Below are 20,062 nucleotides of genomic sequence, written 5' to 3'. Positions count from 1 at the left end.
ATAGTCTAAGAATGAAGAAGGTCTGTGCTATTTACTACTTAATTGTAAAGCAGGATCTTGCCTGTTGTGATGCTAAGGTTCCTCGTAAATAACCTGAGATACATGTTCAATTTTAGTTTTGCTCCTTGCGCTCACCTTAAGTAAAGACCAAAGTAGTATTCTGAAGACAAGGGACTTGTGACTTAAAATCACCCAAACAGGAGAAACAGACACATAATACCATGTTCTCTGATGGCTTTCAGGTTCCAGGCCAACCCAGAGTTTTTCAAGGATCAAGTTTTAGACTGCGAAGCATAGTCACTTCTCAGTGTTCTCTGCTGTTCTCAGCACTAAGCTGACACTCCAGCATCAACAGTCACAGGATATAGGTCCTGTGATGCAGTAGGATCAGCAGGATGAGGTGGACATCTCCATGCACCTAAAGACACCTTTAAGGGCTTCACAAAGCATAGAACTTTCACTTGGACCTGGCATTGGGTTAGGGCCCCAGAAACCTGGAACAAGATGTTCTCTCCAAACAGCTGCTGGACCAAGGATAAACTCAATGATCTTAAAAGTCTTTTCCAATCTAAATGATTTTATGATTCTATAAACTCTACAATAAAACTTTGGTATTCTCTCTATGGTCCTTCGTCCTGCAATAGTCTACTGTTGTTAAAACTGAAGCAAAACAAGGGACAGAGAGTTGTAATGTTTTCTTCCAGATGTAGATGGAAGAGAGATTTTTCATCATTGCAACTCCTTATTCCTTCAAAACATGTCAAGGAACCACTGGAGATGAAGGTGGTTTAATGGCATGGATGACATTACTCAATTAGAGACTTCTTTCAGAAGCTTCCCTCTTACTGCAGCATAAATACACTGTTCTCAATGCTCATCTCTGCCAGCAAACAGACGCAGTGTAAGGCAACCTAGAGCACCTCAGCTAAAACCCCTCTCTTCCTGCTGAAGACGTTTAAGTGAGCAGCACCTGGGATTTTGCAGTTGAGGACAGAGAATCACTATGACTTGTCTTGGCTTTACTCAGATGAAGACACCACAACACTTTCCCACTAGGCCTCAACATCTCTGGCAGCAGAGTCTTCAGCTGAATGACAAAGATGTCTTGGAAAAAATCTTCTGTGATGAAAAACTCATACATCACCTTAATTTCTGTCCTGTGTCTTCATGTGACATCACACGTGAAGCTGAATAGAAGAGGTTAAACAACTAGTGGTGGGTTGAGAAGTTGATCCAAACAACATTTTTTTACTCTGATGAGCTCTGCTTGGAGACAGAGTCCTTTCTTCAAAGCATTCTCTGACTTTCTTCATCAGTCCAGACTTCAAATGCTACTTGTGCTAACATGGATCAGAGCCAAAGACCATGCTTGTAACTACCAGGACTGTCTCTGAGAGCCACGTTTACCCAAGTACTTGGTTCTCATGCTCCTGAGACAGCATCTCCATGCAGGAGGCTGACAGATGTTTTTCTACAGGCCATGTTGGACTCCAGTGCTGAGTCAGTAAGACTTGCTAGTCAGTAACTCTGCATTAAGAGTACAGCTCTGGAGACATAAAGCACTCTTGTGAGATGAATCTTTACAGGTTGTGATGGACAGCAATGAATAGAGAACACAAAATAGATGAAGAGGAAATAAATCAGTGCATTAGAAGCAAAATTAGAGTAACAGAAGCCCTCAAAAATGGAAAGTTTGAACCCAAGGCAGAGGATAAGGCAGAGGCATAGACAGTGCTTCAAGTTGTGGTTGCACATGATGCAAACACACCAAGTTCGCCTAGCACCAGCTGCAAGCCATTCCTACACAGCTTGCTGCATGCAGAGAGGTACAATTTCTACCCAAAGTGGTCAGATCCCACTTCAGTTCTCCAGAGACTCCCTGCAAACGAGAAGAGAGAACGTGCACCAACACCAGCAAAGCTCAGGCGAAGCACATACGTGTTTGAAGGAGGTGTGGGGAGCTGCGCTGGCTCCTGTTTCCTCCAGGAACTCATCCCAGTTGAAGTCTGTGTCCTCAATACTGGAGCCCTCATCTGTTCAAAAGGGGAAAAAAAAAAAGAAAGAAAGAAAAGCAGCCTAAAACACAGCCAAAGAAAGCAAAAGTTGTATCAAGGAGTTCAGAGTGACAATACCAACCAGTATAAATATCAACACAAGGGAAAACAAAAAGCTACTTTAAAAGGTCTATACTTATCTAGTTCCATTAACTCTTACTATACTTTCAGGAGACTTTTGGGACTTCAGCAGCAAACACTTTGAAACCAGAAATGACTCTGCTTTCATGGCAGTGGGAGAATAAACTCATCATACCCAACAGGTACTTGCTGCTCTTTTATTTTGTATTTGATGGCTCTCTTGTTGCAAGGGAGCTGATTGCCTGTTCACTATCATGAGGGCGCAATGGCCTTGCTCATGCCTCACAACCAGGTCACCCAGCAGTGCCCTGGTGGTATTAGAAGATGCTTCTGTTGTTCAAGCAATGTGTAGAGCAAATATCCCAGCTCTTGGGGCTAAGGAGCTGCAGGTTCAGTCCTGCCACTCTTCCTCTTCTTCCTCAGCACCCCTCCACCCAGAAATCTCATCTGAGGCCTCCATGTCTCCTTCTTCCCCTGACACTATAGCTGCTTTCCCACAAATCCCTCAGCACCCTTTCCCAGACCACTATTACCTTCCTGCTCCCTGCACTTGCCTCATTTCAGATTTGGGGCTCTGCACCACTGCCCCACATGATCCTTCCTCATGGTGAAGGACTCAACAGCACTACTCTTCTATTTTATTTTATAACTGTGCTGAGTAGAGCAGAGCTGAGGCCTCAAACCACTACTGAAACACACAGAGCAATAATTAAAAATAAATCTTCTTTCACTTACAGGAAATCAGCCAAATCTGATTGTTTTCATTTTGTTTCCAAGCAATTTCACAAACCCAGTTTCACCCCCAGAGCAAAAATATTTACAGTCTAGCAATGAGCTCTTTGCAATAAGCATTTATCAGGCAAACTCTGCAAGACCCTTACCTGCCCAAACATTCATCAGTGTGGTCATGATGTAATTAAAGTGACTCATGACAAACTGAATTAAGAAACCTCCCCAGACAGTTTTATGAAGAAAACGGTGGGGTTAATTTATTGCAATTATTGCTACAGGTCTCCATTTTTCAGGACCAGAAAATTATGTTGTGCAATGGGAATCTCTTGTTATTAAAAGAGGAAGACACAGGTTTTATTTGCTGCCTATGGAGCCCAAGATATATAGGTGAGGGGAAAAAGGTGGATCAGAGGAGGGTTTTTGAGACAGCGCTGGTGGAGGGTAAAGATCCACCCGGGAGTTCAAAGAGGAGTACTGAGCTGTCAAGCCTGTTAAACACTTTGCACACTGCTGCATCAAGCCTAAGGTCTGATTCCTTGCCTTCAACTCAACCTGCTTAAACACGAAGATGTAAATCAACATTTACTCCTGTGATGAAGTAGTTATCAGACAACTTTTCAACTCAGCAAGACGAGAAATAACCCAGCTCTAGGATTACAACCTGAAAATAGACAAATTCCATGTAAAATAAGAGAAGGGCCTTGTTTTCTTTCTTGCAATCACTGCAAAAACCTCCAGGCACAGAAGCTGGGTCTACCTGAGACATTTGACCCAAATTTAGGAGTCTGATCATTCTTGACTGAAAAATAAGCCATGGTTTAATCACAAAGCAATTTTTGCACCAGGCTCCTCCTAAGAATGTAACTCATATATCATGTAAACAGGCAACTTAAATGATCAGGAAAATTTTTCAGCTTCAATGTCTGCAACCCTGTGGAGTTAATGTTATAGAGAAGAGCTACATCCAGAAGTTTTGAAGGCCGAGTCTTTAAAACAAAGTATGTGAGTCTGTAGGCAGACAGGCAGTTATGGTTATCCATCTCAGCCTTAAAATTACTCCAATGCTTAAGCAACATTTTACCCTTAGCACAACCCACCCCACTAAAAGTCAGAAGCATGTGACATGAAAAGCTAACAGTTCATCATCCCCTCTGCTTCTGCATCTGTCTGCATTTGTGGTGTTGGGATGGGCTCCTCAAAAAGCCCAAAGATATCTTCACTTCAGGACATCTGACGTGGACAGGACATTTCCAGGTTGGCTCTGGGCTCTCTTCTGCTCAGATACTTCCATTCCAGAGCATGAGGCATTTCCCTTATCCCATGATGTTCTCTGTACATTCTGGTTTTATTCCTGCTTTTTGCTCTAACTTGCTGCGTGCATCCAGGCAAGTATCTCCCTTTCTCCACCACTCCTCAGCCATCTTATGAGAAGGAGTCATTTCACAATGGAAGCAGAGATTTTTAGGCAGTTCAGTATATAACCTCCAGCCCTTGCAGGGAGCAATGTCTCCACTGTGGCAAAACCTTCTCCAGAATTCAGCAACGGCATGTTAACGATGTTAACATTACAGATGCTAGTCATGGATGTAATAAGTCCTCCTGTACTTCATAGTCTTATCACTTGTGACCTATTCTGCCACATGGCAACACAGAGAGACTCATTGACCCCACTGTTCCCACAGCCTCACCCACAGGTTCACTCATATGTAGTTCTACAAAACTCATAAAAGTACCTGTTTATAAACATATTACCCAGATCTCACCTTTCTAAGCCCAAACAGAGAAGCTTCAAGACCCTGGGAGAAGGCAGTATGAGAGCTGCAGGCCTTCCCTCCCTGTCAGTTCATTTCTCTCTGACACATCACAAGTCTGACTTCTCTATTGTGTTTTATCTGCAGACTTTATCACAGAATCAGAGAACCTTAAGAGTTGGAAGGGACCTTCAAATCAGGAAATTACTTCTACAAGGTCTGTAAAAATCATGTCAGAGTACTAATTTATCTCAGCATTAGTGGTTCACTTTGCTTCGGTGTATCACAAAGGATTTTGAAGGGACTGTAAGTTTCCAAAATGTTCTTTTAATGGATTTTGTTCCCTTCTAGAAATCTGGCAGGGGGGTATCCAGAGCAGAGACAGCTCAGGGATGAGACCAGCCCAGGGGACCCAACTCTACCCACACAATGAGACTGTACACAGATTTCCTCATTCAACAGAAAAGCCCCACTGCAGAGGACCAGATAACACCTCTTCCCAATCTCTCTCAATTTGCCTGGAGATCCCCCAATTAAAAGGCAGACAGAGAAATGCAAAGTGTCTGAATACACAACAGGGGAGACTGTGCCCACTTGAGAAGCGGTTATCACAAAGCCAATCTGTTCGTAGCTCCTCAAGTCACGGGTTCCAAGAACAAAGTCCTGTCTGTGCTGGAAAGCTGCAAGACTACAGGTGCCAACATTTCACAGAGCACCCTGAAAGATGATAAATTTGGCATTAGGCCTATTTTACGTATCAGCTCCCTTTCCAATTATTGGTACTTAGGCCGAGTGCTTTTTCTTAATGAAAGAGTCAAGGCTGGCTAGCCTACAATATGGTGATGTATAAACAAGCCCAGGATGGCAAATAAAATCAACAAGTCATTATCTGTGAGACTCTCAATGGCTTTAAAGTGCTTGTGCATTGACACTATAAAAATGCAACTGTTCCAGCTGTTAGCAGCCTCCCCCGATGTTTGACTATGGGAAATAAAAGGGATAAAAGACACAAAACCTCTGGCTCCAGAAAGAGATTTTTTTTTCTCCAGGCTTCACTAAAGGATCATGTATTTGTGGCAAATTGCTCTGACATCTTACTACAGCACATAGGTACATTCATGAGTGTTTGAGTGAAGAGAAAACTGAAACGCTCTAGTGCTTAACACATCAATCAAGGCAAAGTGAGGGGTGAGACATAACACTTGATCAATCACAAACTTTTGGCATGGCCTTGAGAGAGTTTGTATCCCAAGAGAAATCTAGCTACCACAGGCCAGTTCATCTCATTCCAAAACCGATGTCTATGGTTGGCCAACTGACTCTCATACTAGAGGCTCCTACCTCTCTCCCACAGATATAAATGGATCCAGTGGTGACTAGATCAGGCTGCAGGTATCTACTCTGGAAACGTCTGAGCTAGAAAATTTGAAGCCCTCATAGAGGGGTCTACATTACATGAGGAACAGGGATTGAGATGCTTCCCTCTCAGAGAGGGGTCTGCATCACATGAGCAACAAGGATCAAGATGCTCCCCTCTGCTCCAGACAGGGTTAGCTTTCTTCATCCTCAGTGGGGAGAAACAGGCTGCTATAGATGGCAATTCTAGTGCTACAGGGAGCTATGTAGATGACTAGGTTCTGTAAGATGTTTTAAGATATCTCAGCTCAGATTCAGGTGTTAGCTCTAGATGAACCTCTGTAGTCACCTCTATGAGTTGCACTATAGAAGGGAGGCTCTTTCTCCTTCATATCTGTAGGAAAATCCAGAGTAATATTTATGTTCTTCCCTAAGGTAACATGAGAATGTCCTGCTTTCTTTAGGTGGGTTGAATCCATATTTCTCACCACAATCTCCATACACACACATCCTCCCCTTCACACAGAGACAGTGCACTTGTCCTGGGTGCTTTGTCTCTTCCTGGATGTCTAAAGACATCTATTACATGAGGGCAACAATCATCTGCAATTCCCCATCAGGTTAAGTTACCATCATCCAGCTATCTCTGGTTCAGGGGTTTCCTTAAGACAAACCTGATTTCTAAGCAGTTAATACACTGCATCTTTCTTCCAGAAGCATTTCCAATTTGCCTTTGAAGTCATCTGAAACAATCCGAATCACTGCACTGCACCTACCATGGAAAAAACAACTGCAGAACTTTGGCTGGACTAACAACCCCATAGCACAAGTAAGTTTTCAACTCTCTATGTCCCATCTAACATGCAGAATTAAAGAGATCAGTTTAATCTACAAGCATCATAGCAAGACCACCTGGACAACTTCACATTTCAAACACATTTGCAGTGCAACACAGACAGTTTGTACTTTTTGTTGGACAGCCCTCTCATTTTTGCCTACCCCTACAGACCTCTTGAAAGCCAACCTACATCTCCACCTCTGCTGCACGAGCATAATGCAGTAGCCTGCTAAGATTTCTCCAGGTGGTCAATGGTAACCTACAGACCAAATGTCCCACTTAGTAATAGTTCATTATTTTCACAGTAAGAGTTGCAGAAGATGGTTGCATTGCACAAGGGGCTGTGCAAGACAGCTCATCCTCACCCTAAAAAGCTCACAGAGTAACCTCAAGGATCACAGCTCATAGTTTAGCTGGGATGGTTTCACATTGCTGTGTGTATTCCTCAACTCATTACTGAACATGGCAAAGATTCAAAGACCAGTCACAGCCTTCCAACAGGTCATCATCCAGTGAAACAGAAAAATCACTGAATCACTACAACAAGTAAAGAAACTAAAGGCTGGGTGGCCAAACTTTGAAGGTGTTGAAGGGAGAAATGGTGAAAAGCAGACCAAATATGACTTTGCAAGAGGCTATAGCAAAGTGTTGAGTAATAAAGCACCTCTAGAGGGGAAAATGCAGAAGACATTGAAGGCAAAGCATAGGGAGTTTCAAAGTGGTCATCCCAACACTGCTATTGTTGCATTTGAGGAGTAGTGAATCAGTGACTCACCACTGTCAACTACTTCCATGGAAGCAGACTTAAGGTATCCCTTTGGGAGGGCCACCTGTAAGCACAGACTCACGTGCCATTTATATCTTAGGACCCTTTTCTCAGAAAGTGCTCCCAGAGAAACACAAGCAAGTTCTAGAAAAGCATTCAAGCATAGGAGCACTGATACAAGTGCCACAATGCAAAATCAAACCCTGTCCCCTCCTCTCCCGCCAATCAATTCAGCTCACAAAGCTGGCAGAAAGTTACTGACTTTTGGGGTTTTTCTGGATTATATCTTTCTTGCCCAGGGTGTGATGGGCAGCAGAGGTGGTGCAAAAGAAGAGTTGGTGTAAAGAGAAGTCTCCCATTTTGGCATCAGAAAGCAAGCAGAATGGTCCTAGCCACAATGTGCAGCTTTACCATAAGATGCAGTCTCCTTTTAAGGCTAAATATGGGAAGTTAAAGCACCTAATTCCAGAAGAAATCTTCAGAAACTATCACTTTCATGCACCTACCATGACAACAACCAAATTTAACACTCCTTGCCTTTAGGTGCCCATCCCAGAGCATGAGAGAGCACCCAATCACACCACAAGCACAAAGACAAGACACAACCAGCTCTCCACTATCTGCTCTAAGCCCTCTTACCTGAAGCACTCAAAAAAATTCTGGAGGAAACTAGGGCCAAGTGTCAAAACAAGGGAGAAATGCTGTAATGTTCATTTCCTCTCTTTAACCACAAAACACCAACAACATTTCTAAGAAAAGGACAGGGAAATAGAACACTATCATGGCCTGAGAAAGGTTTTCCCTTGTTTTTTGTTTGAACTTGAATAGCTGCCACATATTGTAGAAGAGATAAAGAAGCTCAAATTGCCCAACTCATGAGACATAATCTATTACATAAGATCCAATAAAGGCCTTTGAGCTGTAAAAACCATTCCCCGTGCTCCCCTGGGGACATGGCTGTCCTCACCCTGACCAGTACCAGTGAAAACAAAACATGGGGAGGTAAAGGAGAGCTCACCTGAATCAAACTGCTCCATGCTGCCATTAACTGGGCTCTGACCCTTCTCTGGAGAGAGATGTTGGGTCTCTTGGATGGTGGCAATGAAAGACGCCCTTGTCTCCATGGTTCATAGGAAGAGGCTTTGCCTTCCTAATTCATCCTGCAGCAGAGAGTGCCTAGAGAACAAACTAAAACAGAAAAAAGAAAACCAATGAGTAATTTGGTTTACCCCACACCAACCCATTCCCTCAGCCTTTCCCAATGGTTTTCAAATTACCCCATGTTGATTGTAACCCTTTGTTCCTGCTCTTTCCTCCAACGTGAAGCTACCGTTCAGTGAGGAACCACAATGATACATATCTTCCCTTACTGGCAGTAGTATCAAAGCAGCAATAACAACAATAACAATATGCAAGATAATGAGGTAATAAACTATATCCAAAGTATTCAACACGAAGGATTCCAATCTCAAGGTGCTGTCCAACTCCCTTTGTCATCAACAGAGAGAGACAGACAAGCCTATAAGGTGGCACAACTCATGACAAAAAAAGGCACCTAAGAAAGGTCAACTCAGTCATCTTTCCACTCCTGACACCCAACTTTCTGATGGCTAACACTGTGTCAGATATCTCTCTCTCCATAAATACTCAAACTTCCAAAGGGAGATATTTGTGATAACGAAACACAGGAAATACTGAAGGGAGAATAGTTGGGAGAGACTGGAACAACTCTATAAAATGCAGTTCAGCGTGTAAAATGCTGATACCCTAATGAAATAGTGCTGGCTGCAGATGTTTTTCCAATGAAGACTGACCTAAGGTAACTGCAGCAGTTAGTAGGGTAGCAAATATTAACTCCAGTGTTGATTGGGTAATGTTGGCAGAGGAGATTCTTCCAGAAGGAATGACCATAGTAAATACAAAGTGGAATGAAAACATGCAGAGATGAAAAATCATGTGACAAAGAGAATACAGACACCATGCTAAATGTAAACTATATTCCTAGCTACAGCAAGCAACCAGGTAAGCAATACCCAGAGATACACCCTTAGGAGCAGATTAAAAAGAACTCCAAAGTGAGCTTTTCAGTAAAACTCTCCAAGATGGTGATGAATTACGAGGTGTCAAAGGGGGACTAAAAAAGAGAAACCAAGAGCTCAGGTTATGGGCACAGAGGGAACCAGCTATTCACACAAGATATGCTAAAGCAAAGACAGATAGTAGGGAAGGTGTGTGTCCAGAATATACAATGTGGAGGACTGGTCTCACTTATGAACAGATGAATCCAAGACGTGCATGACAGAGAGGACTATGCTGTCAGCACCAGCACCAAATGTCCTGTGAGTAGCATGACTAAAAGTAAGAAAAAAAAGTTTACTGCCAGAAGCCAGGCAAAGTAAGAGGTAATAAGACTGTAAAAATATTATGGGATTTTCTTCAACTTTTACTACTCAGGAAGCATATTCAGGAAGATCAGATATTGTGGCTATAAAACAGAAACAGGGAGAGTGTTCTGTCAGATTTTTTTGTTCACAGTTTTTAGGGCTGTTCCAATGAAAACTACAAGGAAAGAAAACATGTGTGAGCACTTACAGGAGGAACTGAAAAAGATGAGGAGCATGTCAAGTGTAAAGTGTGATGTCCATTAACTTAACCGTGGTGGGAGTGTCTGCTGGAGTCATCACAACAGCATCCCAGCAACTGCATGCTAATACCATGGGTGTTTCACAAAGCATCACTGGTAGAAGCAAATTACCAAGGCAGGTCATAACAACCCCTAACTGAAGGCTGTCTGGGCAAAGTTAGACCCCCATCAGCAATTTGTGTTCCTCAACCCAAAGGAATCTGCTAATGAAAAGTCTGTTTTGAAAAAGGAGATCCTAAACCAATCCAGAGCAACGTGCTTGTTGGTCTCTTTGCAAAACACTTAGTACAGCTGGAGCACCCCATAAATAATAATGATCACTTCCCAATGCAATGGTCACTACAGCACTTCATCTTTATTCTTTGTTGACATGAGACTTGCTAATGAATTAAGTGTATTATATGAGTATTTTGAGTGCAGCTAACCTCAGAACATATATATCATTCATCCCCAGTATCTATTAACTTTCAATTAACTACAAAATTAGAAGTAATCAGTCTACTGAAAGTCAAAAATTACTTCTTTGGTAGACAATACTTCTGTAAATATCATTAATAACAAATTGGTTAAGTATCAGGATTTCACATGAAGCTTGTTAAATGGGAGAGGAGAGGAGAGAAGAGAGGAGAGGAGAGGAGAGGAGAGGAGAGGAGAGGAGAGGAGAGGAGAGGAGAGGAGAGGAGAGGAGAGGAGAGGAGAGGAGAGGAGAGGCTGAAGGTGTCCAATCAGACAATGACAGTACTTGCTGCTTCTTACATAGTTAAGCCTCAAATCTGCCACCAGACCCATGAGGAAAGCCTGTTTCCCTGGATCAGGGAATTTCCCATCAGAAAAGGAAAATGGATGAGACCAATAAGAACCTCAGGTGTGTGCAACGTTGCTGGGATCCATCTTCAGCCATGACTGAGGCTGGGCCTGAGCCCACTTGGATTAAAATGGGGCAATGCAAAATCTTTTCCTCAGGTTCCTCGATTTCATCAATATTTTTGTTTGCTTAACTCTAATTTAATATATTTTTTCTTAAGCTATGGGTAACTTGCTGTTTTTGAAATGCCATGCTGGCAGTATCCCCATCTCAAGAAAACTATACCTGTCAGAGGATATACTTTATCTGCTTATTTGGGGAATAACTACTTTACCATTTATAGTAGGAGAGCATTTAAGTATTTTCCCAATACTATGTGGCAACAAGACCAAACTCTCATGCAAACAGAAGCTTCAAGATAGCTCTGAGCCCTGATGTTGATATAACTAACTAGCAAAGAAAGCTGACATAGGGTATTAATTTTTCACTTCTTATTAATTGCTGCTAATTAACACTTCAAACAGAGTCCCCAGCCATGCTGCTAACAGTAGTACACTGACTGGTCTGCAACCATCAATGCTGAACAAGCAGCACTCACCGCTGTACTCAGATTTCTCTGTCAGTCTGAAGAAACTTACGCACACTGGAAACCAAAATAAAGATCACAAGCGACACTGCCAGCCTGTAAACGTGATGGGAAACAGCAGCAAAAAAAAAAGACTTAAAGTGACACTACACCAGGCAGGAACACAAAGGAAAATATTATTAAATGCATTTGAAAGAGCAGGGAGGGGGTAATCTCCTGGTTTCACATCCCTTGTTCATTGTTTCTGCTCAGTGGTAAGTCAAACCAAGTCTGCACAGCTCCCATTCCTCTGGCATTTAATTCAGATCCAGGTTTTTAATTCAGGGGCAGAAAAAGCCAGTCAATACAAAAAAAAAAAAAAAAAAAGAGAGAGAGAATCTCTTTTATTGCCTTCTTCCCACAGCTGTCAGTCTCAGCCACACCATTATCCCAAACACGCTGCCTTGTCATCTGTATCAATATTGGCTCTTTGTACAAGCACCGGCGTCGGCTTCCCTGCACAACTTCACATTTCTCATCTCCTGTTGCCTCTATCCTGGTTTTCCTCCCTCTGCAGTAAGCCCCTGAAGGATGAGGTCCCTTATACATACAGATAAATCCAGCACTCTACAGATTTCCCTTAGAGTTCTTCCTGAAAAACCTTTCTCCCTCCAGTGTACGCTGGTTAATTGGGAAGCAGGCCATGGGAACAGAGGATGCAAGAAAAAGATCCTACATCCTTGAAACCTCCTGTCTGGATAGTGCATCAGTTGTGCCAACGTACCACTGAGTGCTGAGGGATGGAGAAGTCAAAATCCCGCTGCTTTCCCAATATCTGGCCCCTACCTCCAAAATTCAGTAACATTCCTTGATTGGAGATGGTCCTATGTCTCGATAAGGAGTCATTTGATAAGTGCAGCATGACCCCCTGTCCTTGGTGAAAAGCCTCTACCAGGAACATGGCTGGTGGGAGGTTGGGCCAATGTGCAGCTCAAGGGCTCACTGTTTTTCTAGAGTTCAACCCTAGGTATGTTGGGATAAAAGGGATCCACATTTCTTTTTCTAGTCAAGTTGGAGGGAAGCTGAACACAGTGTGGTCCCAGCAGACCTTCCTGAATGTATCTGCTTATTTCACCCAGCTCCCTCAAAACCAGGCACTACCATGTGTAATTTCATGCAGCCCTTTTACCTTCTTCAGGCCTTCTGCAGGACCACAAGTGAAAAAGCCCCTGTAAGGAGATCAAGGAAATAATTTTGATGAGACCAGATCCACCTACATGAAAAACTAGGAACCTGCAGCAGTTGGTGATGAGGTTTTCAAGGATGCAGGACCTGTGCTGAGACTTGCCCTGCCTCAATCCAATCCCAGAGCTAAGACAGTCACTCCAGTTGTCTGCTCTTCCAGAATACACCATTATGTCCCCACTACCATCTCCCAGGTGGGCAAGTGGCTTCAGATCGGCTAAAATGGTGGCACTTAGGCCTGAGCAGACGGAGCAAAAGCAAGTGATACCAGACCAGATCCTGACTCCACTGCTGACTTCACCTTAGGGTTTTCCAGCACAGTAAGTCCCCATGAAATGGCACTACACCAGTCCTACCCACCTCAGTTGGCAAGAAATATCAGTCTACTCTCAGATCACTCTTCTCCAGAGCATCTCCCTTCCCCTTTGGGACTCTGACCCAACACTGCCGTTCTGCAGCCCTTCTGGTTGCCTTCACTTCCTGTCATCCTGGACAGACCCACGTCCCAGTGGTTTCCAGCCCCAGTAAACACTGAGATCAGTCCTTCCAGTAGCCACAAGGCAATAAATGCAGACTCCAGCTCCTCCAAAAAGCTAGTTCATGGGCAATTCTGCAAATCACTCCATTACATTTAACATGAGGACACACAGGACAAACAGGGTGGCTGAGAGTTGATTCCTCAAGGCAGAAGTCCCTAAATAAAACCTTACTTGAGGCAGGATTGCTAGTGGCAGCCTGCCACACCATTTACACCCCCTGAGCATTTGCACAATGCAAATGGAGGCTCATTTGGAAGGGCTATTGAACACATCAAGGAACAGCTTTCACCTTCTAGAAATAGAGCCTGTCTCTCTTCTCAGACAAAGCACCAGTTGGAAACCTTTTAAGGATCACTTCTTCCAAATTCCTGTCCTTTTCTTTTAATTATTCATTTGAGAGCTTCTCTTGCCAAATGTTGTCAATTGTGTCAAGAGACAATTTCTCTTTCATATTGAACACCCTACAGGATTTTACTAGGGGTAAATTAGTGCTTTGAACGGGACTGAGTTGGTTCAGATGTAGTCTAGGGTGGAAGAAGCAAATCCCACCTAATCTGGAGAACTAGGAATGTTTGCAATATTCAAATATACAAAAAACAGATGAATGGGGAAAGAGTATAACCTGTTCTCTGTGTTCTTGGTAGGATCAGGAGGAAGGCTTGAGTTTAAACTGCAAGATGGGTCATTTGATTTGGGCTTGAGAATAAATTGCTAACACCGAATCTGGTGAAGAAGTGAGATAGACTGTGGAAAGGGCCTTGCTTTTTGGAAGGGTTAGGATGCTGCTCTGTCCAGAAATAGATCTTGGTATGGTTAATTCTGTCCTGTGGTAAGAGATAGTCTGTACAGACTACAGAGGTTCCTTCCAAGCCTCCTGCTGCAGCCACTCAATAGAGCCGACCTTTCTGCTCAAGTCAAGCACAAGTATCATTTGTGCAGCAGTACAGAAAATAACTTACCAAGTCAGCTGGGAAAACATACAAAAAATGGGAAACCAGAGGAGCCATCAGAGCAGAGACAGTCTGGACAGTCCATCCTGAAGGGGAACAAGGACAGGAATCAAACTTCTCTGAAGACATATGGCGGAGAAGGGACTGTGTGAAGCAGTGACAGCCCACTGTGACCCAGCAGGTCCTTGCTCTTCTCTCTTCTTGAATTGGTGCCAAATGCCTCATATTCTTTGTGTCAACAGAGACAAACCTACTTTACAAAGCAATCTTCTCATCCTCCCTACCTGGCACACCCCAGAGTCCAGGATACACATAAATAGCAGTAAGATAAGGTAGCAACAAATAAAATGAACCTCATTAGAGGAACTAAGTTGTTTACAGCAAAAAGCCCTGAAGCATTATGAAGAATAGGGAAAAAAAAGTCAACAGATGACAGGCAAGCACACAGGCTTAGGTCTGAATCCCACTTTTAGCTGCCTGCCATGGGGTAGTGTGGAGCTGTATCTGGTAAGGGGGAAGGGGTTGTAATAGTGGCTCCTGTAAGAAGTTGCCCAAAACTTTCCCCAGCTCTGAATCAGACCTACCTCTGGGGCTGAGCCAACTGAGTACCTCCACAATCACTTTTTAAGAAGGAGAAGCCCAAGAAGAGGGTTATTCCTATCTGGGAGGTGGTGAAATGAGTTGGATGAGGGAGAAGTGGCCATGCAGACCCAAAGGTCTGTGAGGGAAGAGAGGTGGAGGTGTGCTGGAGCAAAGACATAAAACTATTTTACTGTAAGGGTGAGGGAGCCCTGGCTGAGGCTGCCCAGGGAGGGTGTGGAGGCTTCTTCTCAGGAGGTTTTCAAAACCCATTTACTTGCTTTATCAGGGGGTTGAGCTGGAGGAGCTCTTGAGGTCCCTTCCAACTCCTACCATTCTGCAACGTCCCATCTTCTCCTGCCTCTGTGTTTAAAGCAGAGCTGAATCAAGGAAGCCTTTTAGATGGGTAGTTTGGACACACACAGCTATGTATAATCCTGAAACATCTCACCTGATGCTTATCATCTCAAAACACCAGCCATGGAGATGGAGATCAAAACTAAGCACCAGTCAGACTCCCTGAACAGGATCAATCAGCCAAGCAACAGAAGTCACCGGAGGAAACACAAAAAACACTGTTCTCGTGGATTTAATTTAGGGCCCAATAAGTTCCTCATCACCCAAAACTCCCACTGCCTGGGGCAATCAGTTCTGCCTTCAATGTTGTGGTGCTTTGCAGCAGTCAGAGCCATTTTCCAAAAAAAATACAAGATGCAAACCAGGATCCAGGAAACATCTGCCATCTGATTCCAACACTTTTTAGGAAAAATGACATTTTAGGTCTTGGCAGCGTTTGGTTCATTTAAACAGCACAGCTGATCAGCATTTGGGCTTAGTTCTACATGCACTTACATTCCTTTCAGTGCTCTGCATCCAGAAGCAGCTTCACTGACTGGCAGGATTTGCCAAAAATAAGATCCAGCCCTTGCAGCCATCTCCTGCCACCCATCATACAACAGTGGGAAGAAGAGGAACCTTCCCTTTGCCAAGGGCATGTGAGGGCAGCCAGAAAGCCCCTGTCAAGGTTTACCCAGAATCAAATTCCTCAAGACATTTTAACTCCATCACATTTACAGGGCTAATTCCACCCCATCTCTCTAATAAAAGACAAACTGGATTCCCTTTCAATCCACAAGTGGCCTCTAAGAGATTGTTACGGTGAACATGTGAGATGCTCCATGACGTCCAGGTTTAACACTCCACCATCACCCATAAAATAGTGCATCATGGAGTCTGGTCTTACACCTCCACTAAGCTCCCATCCTGGACCTTGCTTAAAATACCTTTCCAGAAATACTTAATATTGCTTTCTCATATTCATTAAACGGATATTTTTAATGCATTCAGGAAAGCTGTTGCTTTCCACTCAAAAGTCTCAGCAAGGGTCAGTTGTCTGAAGTAATAAGTGACAGGACAAGAGGAAACAGCCTCAAGTTGTGTTATATTGGAGATGGGGAAGAACCTTTTCCCTGAGAGGGTTGTTAGACACTGTCCCAGGCTGCCCAGGGAGGTGAGGGAGTCCCCATCCCTGGAGAGACTGCAAAGCCGTGGAGCTGAGGTGCTGAGGGCCATGAGGCATGATTGGCAGTGGTGGGCTTGGCAGTGTGAGGTTACTGGTTGGGCTGGATGATTTTAAAGGTCTTTTCTAACCAAAATGATTCTATGATTCTAACTTGTTGCTCCTTACACTTTAAGGATTCTCAGCCATGGCCATCTTGTCTTATCTCCTACACTGCAGGGGCAAGAAAAATGTCACTTCCTGGACATTAGTGGAGGGCATTCATCTTCCTTGCTAAGCAAATAAACACAAACCTTTCCAATAACTTTTATTCAAACAGAGCCTCAGGATTTTACCCAAGAAAACATGAGTCTTGCACAAGCCATCCAGTGATGGGAAGAGAATTAATCAGAAAAGTAAAAATCATGAGTGAGAATAAAAATAGCAAAGATTCAGTGCATATCTCTTTTTTTAAGCCTACTTAGAAATGATCTCTCAGTCAGCTATGAAAAACTGCTTGGAGACTGGGGCTTTTTTTTCTTCCTTTCTTTTTATTACTATTTAATTTTAGAGCAAATGCTTCTGATTCATAAAAATGGTGTGACTGTGAACACATTTGCCAAACCAGCCCTCTCAAGAATGCTTTGTTTAGGTCTTGCAAAAGGCCAATCTCAAAATAAAACTTTTTGAGAGGTTTTTTTAAATGTCAGCAACAGAGATTCTGTTCACATTTCTGCATTCCTCTGGTTTGCAACCCAAACATTTTTAATCACTTTAGGAGTCACACTTGAGATACAGAAAATAAAGAGAAATCTTCTGGCAGAAAACCCCTAGGATGGGTTTCACTGGTTTCATCAGAAATTACTGTCATGCAAAGATCAACAGTTTCAAGTGATGGGGTTTAAATGCCTACAAGGTACCATTGGCTACTCTGATTTCAAAAAACACCCCTTGCTCCCAGGGATCAGGACATTACAATGATAAAACAAACTCGGTATTTGCAAATAGCATCACTAAGTGACAGCATTTCCCTGTCAGCACTGAGGACCCTGTTGCACTAGTTAATATACTCTGCATGTGTCAATATTCACAGTCATAAAACACCTCTGACAACTCCATCACCTTCAGGTCATGTAAAACATGGCCCTGTGGTTGCCACATTAATTTCCTCTGTACACCTTCAGAAACACACCTCTGGCTCCTTTGCTTCAAGTTCTGGTTACTTGTCCCAGCTTTTGGATAACTCCTTACTTTGTCACTTGGACACCATCAGGGACCAGTCATCTCTTTCAACCACCACCATCACCTTTGAAAACCTCTCTGACTGCTCTCCATTCCTCCCCTTAACCCACACCATGATGCATTTAACCAACAAAAAGTCCTTGAAGAAGCAAGACAGCACCTTCTCTGCCATGCCCTGTCCTTCAGCAAGGTAATGCCATGTTCTTTCACTGATGCTGCCACATCAGGCCATCATCCCCATGGCTGTGAAAGACCAGAAACACTGACTCAAAACACACGTACATATTTCATGGGCCAGCACCATGCTCGGCATAGCACAAGTCCAAAGGGGAGGAAAAGCATCCCCTATCTAAAGACTTGACAGTCATTAAAACATCAACTGACTGTCCAGCCAGTCAATTATCACTCAGAATCACAGCTACAGAACTATATAGTCTTCTACAGATGTTCTTACATCTGTGCAAAACACATTCTCCACCACAGCAACACCCTTACAACATCTGTTGAATACTTGCAAATGCTTTTCCAATATATAAAGAACACTGTCTTGCTTTAAATGCATCTACAGTCCTGCTACCCTCTGCACCTTCTTAAATCATTTAAAAAGGTATTTCCTTGTTGTTTACAATGTACTAGTCTCTTGATAGCTCTTTGCCCTATCTATTTAAATGGCTTTTAGATTTTCACTTAGTAACAGATTACACCAAGCCTCCATCTTATCACAGGAGTTATTAGGACCTAATCCTCTGTAAGCACTGAAGTTATTAGACTTGTGAGAATACTTTTTTCCCTTCTATAAATAATGTGTTGAGTAGGAAAAAAAAAGGAAGATAGAAAAAAAAGGCTACTTGCATCCCTACTCACCCAGGCAACAGACCCAACCCCAGAGAGAAAAACTGCCTCTCCTGCTCCTCCTCTGCCCCTAGCAGAGGAAAACTCATTTGTTTGTACCTAAAGGCTTCTTGGGAGGAAAAGCAAATTGAACTAAATAAAAATCCCTTTGACTAGCTGGGGTCAGTTGCCTTGGCCATCTTTGTTTCCTCACAGCTTCTTGTGCCCACATTGTCCCTCCTGCTCCCAGTTCACTCACTGGTGGGACAAGGTGAAAAGCACAATGGCCTTGATGCTGTGCAAGCATTAAAGTGTTACCATCATTTTCTTCAGCATAACCCCAAAATACAGCCTCATAGCACCTACCAGGCAGAAAGTTATTCCAGCTGAAACCACGACAAGGGATGAACCCCATCTTGAGTGGGTGGCAGCTGCAGAGACTGAAGTAGGCAACACTGATGCAAAGCAAGGTGTTTCTCATCAGAAAGTGTGGTTTGCAAGCAAAGAGCCATTTTTAGATTGTTTTTTTCCATTTTAAAACAGATTCAAGGCAAAGGAAAAACAAAAAGAGGAGAGGGTCCGGAACCCAGACAGAGAGGGATCTGCAGAGACCTTCTTATTCCCTTCATCCCCACATTAACAGCACACAACCAGGTGAAGCTGCTTCTCTGCTCAGGCACGAGGTCACTCCACTCCAATGCCCCAAGAGTACAGGGGCTGCAAACTGATTTTAAGAGCTGTTCAAGGGGCTGCAAACCGGGAACAGAGGTGTAGTGCTTCCACTTTGCAATGGCTCCATTCCTTCCCATCTCACTGAAAACCTCATGAGCTGACACTACTTCCCTTCAGCTCTTGGATTTTGCCATCTGAGTCCCACTGCTGTTTGACAGCTGTTTTCCACGCCACTCTGCTCATAATTAATGCTGTTTGCTGCTATTTTGATAAGAGATCACAATCCTCTCCCACCAAGTCTACTTCCTCTGCCCTCCTCCTCACCAGAAAGTCCTGTGAGGCGAGCTGCTGGCTCCTTGGGCATTAAAGCTTGCTCCTGGCAGGGGCTGGAGAAACGGGAGGGAAATGGGGTGGGCAAGATGGAGCAGAGCCCTTTTGGAAGGTAAAACTTCAGCCTTCACGACTAGGGGTGCAAACAGCATCTCCTGCTAAATAAAAGCATGGTAGGTTTCTGGACAGCATCTCCAAGGGGCACAGGGAAATGGGCTCGCCTCTTCTCTCCCCTGGATGAGGATCCAACCCCAACCAGGCACCGACAGCCTGCCATGCTGGAGCATCCCATCCCATCTCCTCCCACGGCTACAAACCACGGATGCTTCAAAGTTAACATCTTGTAACCACGGTAAAACAATCCCACAACAGCAGCAACGAAGCACCGCCTGCACGAGAACAAGGAAGTTTCTCTTGCCTTTGAAAAAGCCTCACTTCTCCACTCCCCTGGAAAACGCACTTTGCAAAAGGCAGCTGGGAAGGGCACAAACAACTCCCTGAAAACTCCCAGCAAACTCTCGTTTGCTCACTTTGCAAAAGCTGTCATGGGGTTTTTAGGGTAAAAAGAGACGATCATTGCAACA

At 43.6% G+C, this 20,062-nt stretch overlaps 1 protein-coding gene across 1 annotated transcript in view; it reads right to left on the bottom strand.

Moving 5' to 3' along the window:
* Nucleotides 1-8,702, bottom strand: part of SFMBT2 (Scm like with four mbt domains 2) — a 104,264-nt gene extending 95,562 nt beyond the window's left edge. Inside the window, exons 1-2 of the mRNA XM_061989471.1 lie at nucleotides 8,597-8,702; nucleotides 1,939-2,033 (exon numbers count right to left, since the gene is read on the bottom strand). Coding sequence (XP_061845455.1) covers nucleotides 1,939-2,033; nucleotides 8,597-8,702 — 201 coding nt within the window. The remainder of the gene's footprint in view (nucleotides 1-1,938; nucleotides 2,034-8,596) is intronic.
* Between the last annotated feature and the right edge of the window lie 11,360 nt (nucleotides 8,703-20,062).

Source organism: Colius striatus, chromosome 1 (genome assembly GCF_028858725.1).
Source record: "Colius striatus isolate bColStr4 chromosome 1, bColStr4.1.hap1, whole genome shotgun sequence".
Classification (NCBI taxonomy): Eukaryota; Metazoa; Chordata; class Aves; order Coliiformes; family Coliidae; genus Colius; species Colius striatus.
This window is presented reverse-complemented; position numbering and strand designations above follow the sequence as displayed.